The sequence below is a fragment of the Alosa sapidissima genome, chromosome 8 (assembly GCF_018492685.1).
Source record: "Alosa sapidissima isolate fAloSap1 chromosome 8, fAloSap1.pri, whole genome shotgun sequence".
Lineage (NCBI taxonomy): Eukaryota > Metazoa > Chordata > Actinopteri > Clupeiformes > Clupeidae > Alosa > Alosa sapidissima.
Genome location: NC_055964.1, coordinates 24,281,181 through 24,298,109, shown reverse-complemented (window position 1 = coordinate 24,298,109; position 16,929 = coordinate 24,281,181). Strand labels below are relative to the sequence as shown.

Sequence of the window (16,929 nt, the reverse complement as noted above, 5' to 3'; positions counted from 1 at the left end):
AGGTCAGACTTTACAGTTCAGTTGAATTCCTGAGGAAGTAAAATAAAGAGATTCTAGAGGATCTTTGATGATTGCCCTGGCATATCTGGAACAAATGCATTTATTATTTCCATAACTACATTGATGGAAGATACAATACCATTATTTATGTCCAATTAGGCGCCGACCATTGACATCAACGACACCTAACCTGGAAATCAATAGACAGCACCTGTTACGGAGCCATACATCGTGATAGTTATACATAGCCCACCGTTAGACCATGTTCAGACAAAATAACAAAGGAGTATGTGTCATGAGCAGATCTTTTGAGCCCTCGATACATGCCGATGCAAAAGAATAAGTCAGCTGTTTCTACTGTGGTGTTTTATCTAGCTGTTTGCGAATTTATCAATGAAACCCTTTTGTGGAGCCTGACTCTGTAAAGTTTAGTAATGTTGCTGTAAACTACTCCTACTAAATGGTAGAAACTGAGCCCTCCAACGTTGTCCGTCCGCCATCCTCTGCTTTCAGACACACTATCAGATTCATGAGCATTTTTAGCGAGCATACAATGTAACGTTGCAGAATATCACAAACTATGGTATGTTTAATGGCCATATAACAGAATAACGTATCTGTATTCTGCATTTAATCCTACAGATAATGTGCCGTAAGTCCTTTGTCTGTCCAGCTAGCCCAACACCATTCACTCACGTACTCTCCGATGTTGCTAACTAGCTTAGCCTTTGCGCTAGAAAGCAGTCCACCCTGTGAAGGCGGGAGCTTGCAAAACATGGATTTATCAGCGTCTTCAAAGGAGCTTTTTGTGTGTGTATCAACAGTATCATGCTAACATGACATAAACGCAACTGATTACAGGCTCTGCAAAGTTTGATTGCTGTCTTACCGGTGCAGGCTTGAATCATGACTAAATTCATCAAGCAATGTAGAAGAGTTTCATTGGTCATGGACTTCCAACCGCGTGTGCAACGAGCCAATAATGAACTCAAATGCTGAATTTTGGTAATATTACGTCATCAAAACATTGTGAAGTTGTTGGGTGAAAGACATTGAGGAGCCTGCCTTGTGCATCCAAAAATACATTCAAAGGCCTCAGACTACACAAAATCATTTGATCAAAATTTTAATTCAATATTTACAATTATAAGCAAAGTATACACATGGTAAAGAGGAAGGACACATAAATGAAGTTTATTTATTTATTTACAAATAATCATCAAACAAAACAGATGCATCACAGTGTCATACGTTTCTTTGCTTTTTCATCCTATAGAGAAAAGGAGATTAAAATGTCACAAAAGTATATGAACAGTATGAATTGTATTATTCAGTATTCTGTACATTAATATATTTTTTTATTAACAACATGACTTTACTATAAACTGTTAATATTAATGTAATTGTAAGTCACCATGAGTCAGTATAGGTCACTTTGGAAAAAAGCTCCTTAGTTCCCAAAAGTTCCTTATCATGTTTCTAATAACAATTTATTTTTTAAAATAAATTAACATTTACTGACTGATATGACAAGTCAGGAATGCTACTTTTCTCTCATGAGCTTACCTTGATAGCATTTCCCAGATCCACCAGAGTCTGTTCATACTGGGCCTCCATGCTTTTCAGGCTCTCTGATTGGATGATCTGTTTCTGTACCCCTGGGCTGCCTGCATCCACCACCATCTGAAGGAAGTTTTTCTCCTGAAAAGAGGCAGACGCTAATTAAATCACAGTGGATGTTTGTTCACTGCTAGATGAACAAAAAAGGCAAACAAGTTTGTATTTGTATTACCCATGCATAGTGTTTCATCTCTGTAAATTTGAGCAACCGTATAGCCTACAGATCAGTTTAATATACAATGGGAAATACGTAAAGTAGTCATATTGTATACACCGGTACTCAAATGTTCAATTACATACATTTTCATGACTTAGATGACATAGATCTGATGGGGAAACAGAAACACTAAAAGCAATATTGGGGAATTGTTTATATCCTTTTACCTGAACTCCAAGTAAGAATGTGAATGCCATTCCAGATTTCCCTGCTCTTGCAGTTCTGCCAACCCTATAGAACAAAAATATGAGAAATACCACTATAAGGTTAGATATACCGTTATATGGTCAGACATTCATCTATCCGGAGTGGAATCAGTCTGAAATTCTACTTGTAATCGATAGATAAATAGGTACTTTATTGATCCCCAAGGGGAAATTCAAGAATAATCAATGCCATTGCTGATATTTTCTGCACATCTATGTGCGACCCTTGTTGCCTGTATAACAATATATTTATACCACAAATGACCAGCATGGCTACACTTTATTTGTGATGATAACATGAATTGTAACCTGCCTATGAATGTAGGTCCTGATGAACTGAGGTGCATCGTAGTTCAAAACACATTTCACCCCCTGAATATCAATCCCTCGGGCAGCTGCATCAGTACTTATTAACCTGTGAGAACAGACAACAGATAAACAAAATTAGTATTTGTCGGCATCAGTAGAACACATGTAACTGCACATGTAACTGCATTATAACCCCACTTGCAACACAACTATTAATTCAGTTGTTTCAAGCAACAGCACACAAATGTTGCACTCACAACTGAATTTTCTCCTGCTCAAAATCCCTCAGGGTCTTCTTCCTCTCAGAAGGACTTAGGCGTGAGGAGAACTCTGCAACCTGAACCCCTCCGAAGAGCTTCACCAGCATGAACAGCCTGCAGAGAAGAGAAATGGTGTCATGTCCAAGGAAATATTTTGGGGACAAAAACACACACATATACATATATATATGCACAAAAAAAGTCAACACAATGGACACATTTTCAAATGTTGGAGGCTTGAAATACTTTGTATCAATTGGTGACACTGTTATTATTACAAATATTACAACTCAACTATGTGCACAGCTTAGCCTGTGAACAACCAAGGTAGGAATTACAGAAACATCCATCATACCATTGCCTACTGTCCAATCCACATTGGGAGAGGAATGATTTCTGTCTTGATTTTGTTTTGTCTCCTATATTAGCCAAATATTAGTCACCTGTGTGCAGCATCTCTGGAGTTAGTAAAGCACAGCACAGTGCTGAACTTCAGACGTAGTAGCAGATGAAGGAGGATAAGGGGCTTCTTGGACAGAGTGCACGGGATGTAGTATTCCTGCAGAGACCCAGACAAATCAGTTAGGACACAACGTGACCAACAATCATATTGATCCATCATGACTATCACACTGTTTCTCAGTGTGAGCATGTTTCTACTTCCATAGCCGTCAGTCTTCTGGTCATGCAATGTGGAAATAAGACAACACGTTTGTTGGCATTGGCTGGCAGGGTCTGTAAGGAGAAGTGTATGGAGACTCTACCGTGAGGCCTTCGGGGAGGTTGAATTTCTCCGTGGGTTGAGAAGCCTCTAGCGTGGAGGTACCGCTGTGGATGGAGCTGAAGAGCCGGGGCTGGTGTAAACCCAGCTGCTGGAGTTTCTCGGGGTTCTGGGTCAGGGTGGCAGAAAACAGCAGCTTCTGAAGAGGCATCTGGGGCGGAGACAAGCTGCAGCAGAAGAGATCAAGCCATAAGAACACTGTGAAACAGTATTCTGATGAGGGGGGGCTCACAAATATTATTGGACTAAATATATAGTTTCTGTAATTATTTGTCACTATAAAGCACTTGGTCAGCACCAGAGCTAGCATATTTCTCAATTAGCTAATCTATCAATATGAAAGGGTCAGATACAATGTTGCCAGGCATTCATATTCTGCCTTTATCTGGAAAACAATCTTTTCACTGACAACACTGTGGAATTAATCATTTGTGAGAGCTCATAGTCTAGTGCTGACTTGGAGCCAGTCAATGCAGTCTACTAAACCACTGGCAGAGGTATCAGAGTCGGACCTGGCTGCTGTGATGGCTCCTGGTTTTCTCCTCCCGAAGATGGACCCATCAGCACCCTTCTTATACACTGCTTGAGTGACCAGTTTGAGCCATGACTGGTGCATGCTGTCAATCATTCGGTCCGCCTCATCTATTACCTAAGATTCCAATAAAAAAATACAAAGTCAATTTGTATGAGAGAAAAGAGAGGACAACATCCCTCATTTCAAAACAACATTATGGTTACCTATACAGCAACTGATTGACTCACAAGGAATCGTAGGTGCTGCAAACTGAAACCGTCGTTCTTGTTGATATGATCCACCAGCCTGCCTGGGGTCGCCACGACAATGTCAGCCAAACTGCAGGCCAGCCCGCCTCTGATATACAATGTAAGTCAATCATGTGTTCTGATATTAAGTCATTGGTTTCCCTATTTCTCCCATTTCTGGATTACTTACCTGTTTTCTGAAAGAGATGCCTGCTCTGCAGCAAAAGACTTCTGGCCAGCAATCATCACCACTTTCAAGTTGGTGCCTTCAGCATACATACAGAAAACTTTATACACCTAGAAAATTAAAGGATATTTCCATGATTAAACTGAAGAAAAAATAAATAAATAAATAAATAAATAAATAAATAATATATATATATATATATATATATATATATATATATATATATATATATATTTATAATCTTCACATAATGTGAATTTAGAATTTTACAAGCAATCAAAACAGAATACCCATAAAACAACAACTGATATTTATAAAGCGCTTTGTCAAGGCACCCAAAGTGCTTTACAGTAAAGGGCGACCTTATAGCCACCACTAATGTGTAGCACCAATACTCTTACAGTGCAGTTCAGCAATATGCCCACATATGCTTAACCTATGCACCATGCTTAAAGTTGCCATAGTTACCTGTTGTGCAAGTTCCTTTGTTGGCAGCACAATCAAAGCCCGGACCTGACATAAGACCCTCTCTGCCAAAGCCTAAAATAAGGGAAATATCAATATAGTTAACTTGTAATTCCTTTCAATTTGTAAAGAAAAAAGAAAACATAGCGACAAGTGAATGAATTTCTACCTGGACGATTGGAATGACAAATGCCAGTGTCTTGCCACTGCCTGTGGGTGCTGACACACAGATATCTCTGGGTCTGTAGCTCCCTCTCCCCATCATCAGCCCATGACAAACACTCTCCAAAATAGCAGGAATCACCTCAGCCTGAACTGTACAAGACCAAAGATTCAGTTTAAAGAAGGCTTTTAAATTTTTAGTAGGGCAACTCCTTTTCATTTGAAAAGAAATGGTTTTCAATACTTTAAAAAGTAAGCTCTATTTTACCAGGAAAGAAGTTATCAATCCCATTCTTGTCCAATCTTTTCAGAAGTTTGGGGCAAATTCCTGGTACCAACGTTGTGGGGATCAGGTTATTCTTAATATCCTTTTGAATCACATCTGGTTGCGCCAGCCACTGTGGCAAGACCCTATAAACCTGAGAACAACAGCATGATTTAGCCACAAATACATACATAACCTTAACTGCTTTTTAAATTGTATGTCTATTGACTACCTTTTGAACAGCCTTCTTCTCAAATCCTCCCAGGATGGGGAAACTGGGCTGTGATGAACTTTTGGGCTCAGCTGAGGTACCAGTCTGGCTCTCAGATTCATTTGTGTCTTTCCTGTTCTGTTTTTCATCGGTGCTGCTCTCAGATTCACTGGATACCTCTTTGTCTGCTGCTTGGTCTTGTGCATCATCAATAAAAAAGTAACTTTAATTTCAGAATCAGCATGTTTCATTATGATATAAATTGCTCCAGATAATATCAGAAATTACAACTGGGGATATGTCAAAGCAAGTCGCCTGCAAGATGTTATACACAAATGTAACGTCACCTGTTACAGGTTTCAATGGCTTGGACTTCTTATTCGACTTCTTCACTTTAGCATTTGAGGACAGTTCCTCGGCATCTTCGGCTTTTTTCCTTTTCCTTTTTACCTCTTTCTTGTCTGTGCAGTCTTCTTTTGTTTTATTTGTATCTGTTACAGAGAGACAAACACCATCTGTTCTGTTGCACAGAGCCTGTTGCTCCCTCTCTTTAGCCTGTTTTTTTAGCTTTTCCAGCAAGAGTTTGGAACGAAACTCCTTAGCATTCTTGTCGTCGTCCTCATCCCCAAGATACCTGCAGGTGAGTCATTAAACACAACAAAATCAGAGTGCAGCACCTAAGAACTTAAGTTTGTTCATGAGTAAAGTTGCTAACATGAGCAGTGCTTATATTAAGAAGAAAACAGGCATTTCGCACCCCGATCATTATACTACCTACCGATTCATCAAGAACAGCGCCATTCTTCAGAAGGTTTCCTTTGGTTTTTGCTATAGAATTGATCAATTCAGAACTACAGTAAGGCAATAAACAGCACACTTCGCATCACAATAAAATTCCCACAGACAGTAAAAGATAATGCCATGTGATGAATGTCGACAGGAGATGACGTACGTCGTATACTGATGACGCAAAGATTTACAGAAATACAGAACTGTTCTATACTTGCTGGCAGATGGTTTCTTTAGTTTTAGCTGTATTTTTATTACTTGAAACAACAGCATTATTCCATAGAATTTAAAGAGATGTATTATTCCATAGGCTGTATTATCCAGACCCACACTCCTATTCAAAAGGTGGCGGTAATGCACCTAAAACCTGTTTGGTAACCGCCAAAGAAAAACTAAGAAGAAGACGAAGAAGAAGGTTCTTTTGCTGTCGGTTATATCCTGTCTATGGTTATATCTCGTACACAAAACAGATGACAACATGACTTCGGAGAAAAAGGTTGACAAGTGGAATAAAAGAAAACAATGTTCTGCAATCAACTGTAAGAATGACCAGTGTGACAGTAAACACGTGGCCTTTTACCGTTTCCCCAAAGACCCTGACAGGTAATTCCCGAAAATCTTTTCAAGTGGTCTGCTGGTACTAGCATCACGTTTGCTTAGGCGACATGGAAAAGATTGGTCTAACTCTATGGTCTAAATATCAGTGATTACTTTAACTATTTTTTATCAGTAAGGCTGGGACGCTGGTTATGATGGCGGGCTTCACGCAATCCGGTGTTGTGTGCCTTCTGGTTTTTCCACTTAATGGTTTCCTTCCGCGTGCTTGTGTTGCTCACCACAGCTAGCTGCAGGAGCTGTCAGACACTTCACAAACAAGTTGTTTTAGACGGATTTGAAGTCGCATTTCAAATCTACGACATCAGCACTACACTACAGCCACTCGGTCGAAAGATATGTAAACTATACAGTTAAGAACATGGATTTAATATATTTGTTCTGAGTGAATATGACACTACCACATGCCAAAAGGTTATAAGACAATGTGGTAGAAACATGGAATAAAAAAAAATAAGCGTTATCTTTTTAATATTTTTATGAAAAAAATGGCCTGTCCAAAATGATTCATATCCTTTAATAATCAATGGAAACATCTTTATTTTCATTCACAGCTCTCAAAATGGGTCTTAATCTCCATGTCTCCTCCTTTTTAACAGCAATCCAGGTTTTGAGTCAGGAAGGATTATTTGCCATCACTCTGGCATTGTGTTCACTTTTTTGATGGATTGAGGTCTGGACTCTGGCTGGACCACTCTAAAATGTTGACATTGTTCTCGGTTAACCATTTCTTGCTTTGTTTGACTGTATGTGTTGGATCATTGTGTGGTTTAATGCTCCAATGCCGCCTGTTGGTGCACATCTCTCTGCAGACTCGCAGTGCTAGGGGTGTGCATCTTCACCACTGATACAATATGCATCTCAATACACTGCTAACGATACGATACATTAAAGATTCATATGAAACAACCACCGATAAGATAAGATACGATACGATTCTCCCTCCTACTGCGATACTGTGAGATTTGATTCATCACAATGCAATACGATGTGATGCGATTCAGACAAATGTTATGCTATGGAAGACAAAGAGGTAGAGATAGTTCATGTTCGTTCGTTATTTCTACTGTGTGTTTCACGCTTTTTAACAGGGACAATTGGACAATTCCCTAAACTCAAAGCAGTGGTGCCCTTTTGGCAGTTACAAGCTGCTGAATGAATGCAAAAGTTGTATAGATTGCTGTACAGTTGAACAGATTACTCTCCATTTCTAGAGTGTACTTCACACCATGAACAGGAGGGACAACTCTAACCTGACCCTCGCCAGATGAATTTCGCTCCGTCTAGCTCCACTCATCCATCTGGAACCGATCCATTGAAGTGTTGCTTCAGAAGGCTGGGCCTAATCAAAAAATGCTTGCATATGATTGAATAAGCCACTTGTCCATCATCTATTGACGTGCTACTTCAACCACTCACATCGAAGCCACCCCATGACGCTGATAACAGTCTCACGGTCGCTTCTCCACTACGTCACATCTATGAAACTCCCGCCCTGCGTCCTGATTGGCTGAACCATAAAGTTGGTTGCAGAAATCACTCTCAATGGAAGAGGTCCCAGATGGATGTGAGTGAAGCTAGGCGGAGCTAAGTGGAACGAAATTCATCTGGCTAGGGTCAGGTTAGGACAACTCAGCCCTAAACAGAAAGAGTGCTGCTCTGAGCAATAAAAAAATACAAAAAACGTTCACACAGGTAGGCTACACATTGCAACTTCCTGCAAATGCAAAATTATTGAAAATGATGAACAAGGCATTGGCAGTCCCCATCTTTCGGTATAAAGAAATTGTATTTTAAGAAATTAAGATACATTTTATTTAATCTACTTTTATATTCTTCTGTTTACTATTGCATCATAGCCTACACCAGAATGTACTGATCATTGGTCATTTCCAATCCATTGCCAGCTGCTGCTTCTGCTTTGTGTACTGCTTGAAGTCTGATTATAACTTCACTATACACACAATTTAACATAAAAACAATGGGTAGCCTATATTTGGGGTATATTTAGGCTACATAATATAGGCTTAAATGTCACTCGGACAGACGGACAGAATTTTTTCCCCCTCCACCAACAGCCTGTCCTGCACTGACACATAGCAAACTACATAGCCTAAATGAATAGGCCTACTATAGGTTTTTTCTAACTTTTATGCTCAATTTTTAACTACCTGCTTGCTTGTGAATGAAGTTATAACCTACTTTCCTTAGTTCAATTCGCCTTATTCACCCGGCAGCCAGAACGAGGCTACATGGTACACTTGCCTTCACTCTTCAGTCCAGCAGATGGTGGTAATGCACTCTGTTTGCAAACTGCCAAACAAATCTCACATAAAATAAGCATGGCCTGCTCTCCCTGAAAAATATACATGATCCCTGAAAAAGATATGCATTCTCCCTGAATGATATGCAATGCATATGACATTCTTTCAAGATGAAGTACAATATTATTGAAATTAGGGCTGTCAATCAATTTAAAAAAAATAATCAAATGAATTACATACTTTGTGATTAATTCATCTGAATTAATCACATGCATCCATTTTTGCTATGAACATCTTAAAAACAAGTTTGCCAGATGAGTAAATCAATGAAGAGCCAAACCAACATTATAGACTAAAGTTCAACATCTCTTTTATTACAATTTCCCTTTGGCTCAGGCATCAGCGTAGTCAAGTGCCTGGTGTCAGATGCCTGTTGTCAGTGGCCATTCAAACATGTAGATTTTAATTCACATAATTACTAGGTTGTTGTATTTTCTATCCAGTAGGTGGCAATCCAGGATAAGAAATAGTGCAGTTAAAAACAGTAAACAGTAGGAAAGCGAGAGAAAGAAAAGCAAATGTGTGGTTTGTGAAGTTATTGGAATGGAAATATATGTAACCACCCTTAACATACTTTTGAAGATATTTTGTTTCAAGTGTGCAACAAATGTAGTCAATTTATTAACACTTTGAATGCCGCGCTGTTTTCGGAAGCTTGGCTGAGAGTGCCAGCAATCTAGATCATTGTTGACGATTTTTGTAAAGCCACAGCGTATTTTATGTTATAGCTATGGACACATATTATGGCTCGTTTGAAAGGTGAGAGTTTAAGCTCTCAGTGGGTACAAACCGTTTATTTCTACATGCCTCGATAAATCCCAAGCTAAACAGTCGCTAGTTTTCATCAAAATCCCTCTTTTTTTTTTAGAAATAGATAGATAGATAGATAGATAGATAGATAGATACTTTATTGATCCCCAAGGGGAAATTCAAGGTCTCAGTAGCATACAGACATCACAAATAACATGCATTAACAGCAGAAAAAGTAATAAAAGTATGTAATATAAAAAACACAACTAAGCAATAAGGACAGTAGAAGATAAAGGATATACTAAAATACAAATTATACTAAACAACACTAAATCTAAATCAAGTCTGAAACAGTATCCACATAGTGTAAGTTAGGGTAAGGTGCTCTGTGAGAGTGAGTGTCAGTGCAGTGATGGTGCAGATGAGTAAGTCCAACAGTGCAAGAATAAAGTCTAGAGACCAGCATAAAATAAATATGGACATATAAGAAAGCATTAAAGGAACCGTATGTAAGAAATGTATTTCATTAATCATAAAATGGCCCTGATATGTCACTAGACATTAAGAAATCATGTTAATTTCAAATACTTATATCACTGACAACAGTAGTCCGGCCAGGATATTGTCATTTAAAAAGTGAAGTTGCAGCCCTCAACTGATGATGTTGTTGTGTTTTGTCATGTCATGTTGTGTTTTGGCCTGATGCACCACCCTCCACCTATCTACTAATCACAAAGTCAGTAGTGTTTCGGCATCTGGGTTGGCAACCTCGAGTCAGGGGGGAGGGGGAGGGGATACACCGCACTACAGTAATTTGAAAGTGATTGCAGTACCAGTTTTGGCCACAATCTTACATATGGTTCCTTTAAGTATAGGTATACGTGTGGCCACAATCCGGCTGTGGGATAGAGGGAGGGGCTATGCATATGTGCTAATATAGCATGCAAACAGTGAAGCAGTAAGACAGTGGTAAAAAGTGGCTAGTGGACAGACAGTACAGTAATGGAGATATAGCGTCTTTTATGAAATATGCGCTGTTTGTGCACTCTTCTGACACTTAACATTTCGGTCAAAGGACTGTACAGAAAGATAAATTTAGTTGTTCTGTTCACAAAACCACCTTTCTACTGCTGTCGGGCTCCATAATTCCTCCTCCTCTTGTTCGGTAACGTCTGTGTCACTATCACCGACATATTCGGCACTCTGGCAAGGACGTGCCCACTCCGCTCGGCCCGGAACTCCCTCTTCAGCATGGTGATCAGCTGATCAGTCACTCTTTCTAATGTTTTTGACCTGGTGTGTGGTGCCCTAGCGAGAGTTGATGAGTTTTCGATCGTCATCTATTCAGTTCTATTCATGATAGAGTTCCCAAAATCGCACATAAGGTGTGTTAGAGTGTCTTTTTTTTTATTTATTTTTTTAAAAAAGCTAAAAACGCAATATTGCGATTTTGGCACTAAACGCATGAGCACTCAAAGTGTTAAGGGAGTTTATCGGTTAGTGAAGGTAGGCCCAGCAAATCGAATATATGGCACACAACACTGGTAACATTTACATTGGTCACCGCTAGTCTGAGATGTGTGGCTCCCATTAAGGCCTGCCAGTTGTGAATGACTAAATAAAAAGTCTACTGCCTCTTACAGGTGTGCCAGGTGGGTGCGGCATCTCAGAAATGCATCACTGAAGAAGATCAACTCTCAGCTGCTCCACAAGAGCTACAGGGTGTGCAGTAACCACTTTCAGCCTAGCCAGTTCAAGAAGCCATCTGATGTGTATGTATGCTGAAAAAATACCACAATCAAATTGAAATATTAATTGATATAAGCTTATTATAATTGAATAACAAACATTTTGGTTTTAGCCATGCAGGATTGAAACGGAATGCAGTGCCCACAAGGGCAAATGCCCCTAACCCACCACCCCCACTTCACGTGGAGTTAAAGAGAAAGCCGCCAAAGCAACGTCAGGAGTTACCGAAAAAGAAACGTATGACTCAGTGTATAAATGCTATATAGATTGATATTTTCTCATTGTATAAATATGGGGAAACATTAAGAAGAGTGCTTATCACATTATTTGTCTTAATACAGCAGTCTTATTGTCTGTTAAGTGATATCAGTGCCTTGTCATTTTGTGTTAAAGTTTTTTTAGTTAATATATTTTGTCTTTGTTTTTACAGGCAAACAGAGTCATGTGGTTCACCTATCAAATGCAGGTGCATCCATTGCAGCAAGTGTTAAACAACCCACTGGTTCATCAGAGACAAATGGCACCGTACCAAATCACCTCACTGTAATATCTGTGGTGGCAAGACGTTTAGCGGTAGCAAAGGTATCACTGAAGTCAACGCCATCACAGACACCGGTCACTGTACCTAATAATGCTGTAACAAGTCCTACAGTGGCACCACAGACATCACTTCTGCCGCCAAAGCCAACACAGACACCTGTCACTGTACCTGATGATGCTGTAGCAAGCCCTACAGTGGCACCACAGACATCACTGTTGCCACCCAAGCCATCACAGACACCTGTCACTGTACCTGATGATGCTGTAGCAAGACCTACAGTGGCACCACAGACATCACTTCTGCCGCCAAAGCCAACACTGATACGTATCCCTCTACCTAATGATGCCTTAACAAGCCCTACAGAGGAACCACAGTCATTTCTTTTGCCACCAAGGCAACCGCCACCCAAGCGTCCACCTACTTGCAAGGAGCGTCTGATGATGGAGAGGATCAAGAGTCTAAAGTCACGGGTGGCCAAGCTGAAGGCAGAAGTAAAGGAACTGAAGAAAAGCAGCAAAGTAGATACCATGGAAGCACTTATGAATCAGCTGAAGAAACTCCTACCAGCCCAAACCTTTGCTTTCGTCAGTGCACAAATCCGTGAATCACAGCACAAGTCGAATAATTTCCGGTGGACTGCTCAGGACAAAGAACTCTTTTTGCCCCTGCTACGAGCCAGTCCAAAGTGTTACAAGTTACTGTCCAACATTGTTCTTCTGCCAACTGCCCGTACTCTACAGAAGTATGTGCAGTCCACTGGTTTCAAATCTGACCAAAATAGTCTTCCCATGACGAAGCAGACGAAGCAGAAGAAGACCACTAAGCCTATAGATGAGGTTTGTGCTATCATTTTCATCAAGATATCATTATTATCATCAATTGATAAAGCACCAAATCATAACATCAGTCATCTCAAAGCACTTCATAGTAAATTACAGGAATGTATGTGTGTGTGTGTCGCATATCTGTCGAACCGTTCATCTGATTGATTTCAAATTTGGCAGGTGTCTTGCTCAGTGGTGAAATGTAATGAAGTACAAATACTTTGTTACTGTACTTAAGTACATTTTAAACATATCTTTACTTTACTTTAAGTGTAAGTTCAGTGTAAATTGACCCCTAGCCCTGTTGTATAAGCTCACCACATGGAGCCCATCAGAAAAAGAATGAGACAATTTAGGACACGTAGGCCAAGTTATGGATAGGCAGCTTAAAGCAGACCCATTGGGGCATTAAAACTGAAACTGAAAGTAACTCCCCACTGCCCCCATGGGTCTGCTTTAAGCTGCCTGTCCATAACTTGGCCCATGGGTCTGCTTTAAGCTGCCTGTCCATAACTTGGCCCATGGGTCTGCTTTAAGCTGCCTGTCCATAACTTGGCCCATGGGTCTGCTTTAAGCTGCCTGTCCATAACTTGGCCCATGGGTCTGCTTTTAGCTGCCTGTCCATAACTTGGCCCATGTTGTCCCAAATTGTCTCATTCTTTTTCCTATGGGCTGCATGTGATGAGCTTGAAAAACAGGACTATGGGTCAATTTACACGGAACTTACACTTTAAGTAGAATCTATAGTGCATACTTTTGACTTTTATTTCATTACATTTTGCAGCAATTATCTATTCTTCTACTCCACTACATTTCTAAAATACCACCGTTACATTTTATGATCAGTTTTTTTTTTCTCCGACAAAAGGTCTACCTGACCGGCACACATTTGTCTTACCAGTGGAGTTGGGTTGCTACCAAAGATTCTAGAGCGCTATGTGCCCAGCTCTAAATCTTTGAACCAGCTTGCTGTCGGTGAAATGCACCGAAGATTCACTTAGCCGTGGTCACATGACATTTTGAACCACATTTCGAAGCAGTGTTTTGAAACACTTGCACTTCAAAAGCTCAACACTGATCGAGCTGATTTGAGGCGTCAGTTTCAAGGATAACATCCTTATCATAGACACCTTTTTCAACATCTCATGCATTGAATAAACATTTCTGTGCAATCTGGACCAGCAGAACTGGCATTTTGATCCACTGGACGTGTTTCCCTTGTGCACCTCGTTAAACTTCGGACTCTCGTGTTTTGCTTAATGATCACTCAGCAGATCACCCTAGTAGATAACCAGAATTACAGTCTCCAGAATTGTAAGTCCGAATGTAAACTGGGCCGCAAATGGTAAGCACAATTACATAAGCCTAAAACTAACTAGCCTACAATATAACATAAAACTAAGTAGCCTATATTATTACCTAAAATTAACTTAATTAAAATGCCACAGCCCATAGGGTTACTGTTGTTTTTATTAGAATATAGATATTAAGAGAATAAATTGTTATGCAAATACTTTTACTTTTAATACTTAAAGTACATTTAAAAGCAGGCACTTCTACTTAAGTAGGGTTGTCATTGTGGTACTTTTACTAGAGTAAATATTATTATTTACTAGAGTAAATATTATTATTCTCTGGTTATTTGTACTTTTACTTTGCTCCGGGCATGAGTAAGTGCAGTGCCAAGCCTGACGTTGCTTGGAAAAGAAATGCAAAAGATATCATTGAATATATCGGTGAAAGAAGCACACATTGGCTTTTACTCTACTGTAGCCACTCCTCTGTCTGTGTGTTTGGGTGTTATTTGCATATCTGTCGAACCGTTCATCCGATTGATTTCAAACGTGGCAGGTGTCTTGCTACGGACACAAGTAAGTGTAGTGCCAAGATTGACGTTGGATATGAAATGCAAAAGATATTGTTAAATATATCAGTAAAAGAACCACACATTGGCTTCGCTGCTCTGCTGTAGCTTCTCCCCTCTCATAGCTGTCATAGAGCACTGTAGGCTGATTGAAACGAGCGATAATGGTCCCGCATTTAAGGACGTTTCTACATGCAAAGCAGCTACAGACAAGGAGTGGCAGAAAAACCGTGACGTCACTTATAGGCTATCAGAGACTGTTTTTGCGTCACGCCATTGCAAATTTCATATGATGATTCATCATTCCACAAAATGGTTTGTTTTCTCTATCTTCAAGTTATTCAATTGGCTAAACATATAGTCTTAACTCAAAGCCTTAGACGTATGTAATTTTGATCAGTTACAGGCAACGACCAACGAGTGGCAGACAGTGTGATTTTACTTATAGGCTACCAAAGATTGTTTTTAAGTCACATGATCATCGTTGTAAATTTAATATGATGATGCATCATTCCACAAAATGGTTTGTCTTCTCTATCATCAACTTATTCAACAGTCACTGCACATTTATTATATTATACTATACCGGCATGCAATTGGGCTACAGGTTTTTTACAGGAATCGCATGTTTGAAAGGACACTGCACTAGTAGTAACTATAGTCAATCAACCAATCCAGCCAAACTTTATTTATATAAAGCAATAAAATGCAAGAATTGGTATTTACCCACACTCGTCACTGGGTCATTTGGCATCGTTTTTTCAATGTGCAGGGTTCCATGAAAGTATGGCTCTGCCATGTATGTTGGAAAATTATCCTAAAGTTGTACTCAGTCGAAATGGGTTGATAAACTTTGCAGCCCTTTTGTGTTACTAAGGTTACATATCGTAATACCAGGTGTTCCAGGAGCACATTGGCACTGACAGTCACCATTTCCCCCAACATAATAAATGTAACAATGACAAAATGAGTGTGAAGCAGGTATTTTAAGGAAAGAAAATTACATTCTGTTGTGTTTAATGTAAGGGAAAAAACAATAATTCCCTTTGAAAAAGCACTTGATGACAGTGTCAGTTATCTTACTATTGTCATAATATGTCTGGTTTTATTTATGACATGGTAATTTGGTAGAGCTTATGGCTGATATTTGTTTTTCCAGATCAGTGATTCTATTCTGGAGTCTGTTGATGACCCTGCAGAGGGTTCTTTCACTTCACTGGAACAACTGGAGGTATTGGAGTGTCCTTTTGTACCGGAGGAACTGCAGGGTCCTTTTCCACCGGAGAAACTACTGATGACCCCCCTGAGGATGCCATACTGAAATAGGCCCTTTTCCACCAGATCAACTGTTTCATATTTCTTAACACTGCTGGTGGAAGTCCCCCTTTATCTGTGTCTTCACGTGGCAGGAACTGGGGGCGATCGTAGTTCTTTGAACACCAATTCCAGGGGCGTTTTAGTTCCAGTTTCAGAGAATATACTCACAGAAACCATGAGTGATGTGTGCTTAGTGAGATGACGCCACTGGTTTCAGCAACGTCTGCCTGCCTTTGACCATGATGGAAGTATACTGGTTTACATGGCAGGGTATATGGTTGGCAGCGGGGAGATTCACAGACAGTATAGAGGGATTCTCTGGCTCACTTTGGAGTCCTGAGGAACTCTATGGTCCCCATGAAGCAAGAACAGGACTCTACATGGCCGCTGTATGTGTAATGAAGCACAAAGTCTGACTCGTGGTCATTTGGACTTCCTTATCTTGAGATGTTCACCAGCTGTGTGCCCTAGACACGTTATAATTATGCTGCACTGACCGGAATGTTCTTAAAGCAAGAGACTCCTCGTGCTCTGGCTAAACTCTGGACACCATCAAAGTGCAGACTAATGAAGGGGGCCAAAGCATAAAATACTTGCAATCATAAATGTAAACCATTTTATTATAATGTCTGTATAGGCCTGTGCTCTATATGAAGAATCAAATAAAAAAGCAGGTAGAAGCCAACTGCATTTTGTGTACATTTTTGGTGC

General features: G+C 39.9%; 3 protein-coding genes across 3 annotated transcripts in view; 1 reads left to right on the top strand and 2 right to left on the bottom strand.

Moving 5' to 3' along the window:
• Positions 1 to 944, bottom strand: part of cabin1 (calcineurin binding protein 1) — a 77,603-nt gene extending 76,659 nt beyond the window's left edge. Inside the window, 2 exon segments of the mRNA XM_042099859.1 lie at positions 140 to 190; positions 890 to 944. Coding sequence (XP_041955793.1) covers positions 140 to 142 — 3 coding nt within the window. The 5' untranslated portion in view covers positions 143 to 190; positions 890 to 944.
• A 234-nt stretch (positions 945 to 1,178) lies between these two features.
• ddx51 (DEAD (Asp-Glu-Ala-Asp) box polypeptide 51) lies at positions 1,179 to 6,384 on the bottom strand. Its single transcript, XM_042101906.1, has 16 exons — positions 6,224 to 6,384; positions 5,793 to 6,079; positions 5,467 to 5,642; positions 5,238 to 5,388; positions 4,977 to 5,122; positions 4,811 to 4,882; positions 4,346 to 4,452; positions 4,156 to 4,264; positions 3,906 to 4,042; positions 3,377 to 3,560; positions 3,056 to 3,171; positions 2,610 to 2,726; positions 2,357 to 2,458; positions 2,005 to 2,068; positions 1,567 to 1,701; positions 1,179 to 1,270 (listed from the first exon to the last, which is right to left on the bottom strand). The coding sequence occupies exons 1-16, from the start codon at positions 6,244 to 6,246 to the stop codon at positions 1,238 to 1,240; spliced, it is 1,959 nt and encodes a 652-aa protein (XP_041957840.1). The 5' UTR covers positions 6,247 to 6,384; the 3' UTR covers positions 1,179 to 1,237.
• Positions 6,385 to 6,489: 105 nt separating this feature from the next.
• Positions 6,490 to 16,917, top strand: LOC121715881 (wiskott-Aldrich syndrome protein family member 1-like). Its single transcript, XM_042101907.1, has 5 exons — positions 6,490 to 6,837; positions 11,567 to 11,695; positions 11,785 to 11,909; positions 12,103 to 13,049; positions 16,061 to 16,917. The coding sequence occupies exons 1-5, from the start codon at positions 6,713 to 6,715 to the stop codon at positions 16,220 to 16,222; spliced, it is 1,488 nt and encodes a 495-aa protein (XP_041957841.1). The 5' UTR covers positions 6,490 to 6,712; the 3' UTR covers positions 16,223 to 16,917.
• The last annotated feature ends 12 nt before the right edge of the window (positions 16,918 to 16,929 follow it).

Bases quoted from the DNA above. Each gene is read 5' to 3' on its own strand.
- ddx51 (XM_042101906.1), bottom strand. From the start codon at position 6,246: ATGGCGCTGTTCTTGATGAATCG. The intron at 3,561-3,905 runs GTCCGACTCTGA...CTTCTGCTGCAG, and splicing joins GGAGCCATCACAGCAGCCAG to CTTGTCTCCGCCCCAGATGC. The intron at 2,069-2,356 runs GCAGGTTACAAT...TTTGTTCTATAG, and splicing joins ATCAGGACCTACATTCATAG to GGTTGGCAGAACTGCAAGAG.
- LOC121715881 (XM_042101907.1), top strand. From the start codon at position 6,713: ATGACTTCGGAGAAAAAGGTTGACAAGTGGAATAAAAGAAAACAATGT. The intron at 11,696-11,784 runs GTATGTATGCTG...TTTTGGTTTTAG, and splicing joins TTCAAGAAGCCATCTGATGT to CCATGCAGGATTGAAACGGA. The intron at 13,050-16,060 runs GTTTGTGCTATC...TTGTTTTTCCAG, and splicing joins CCACTAAGCCTATAGATGAG to ATCAGTGATTCTATTCTGGA.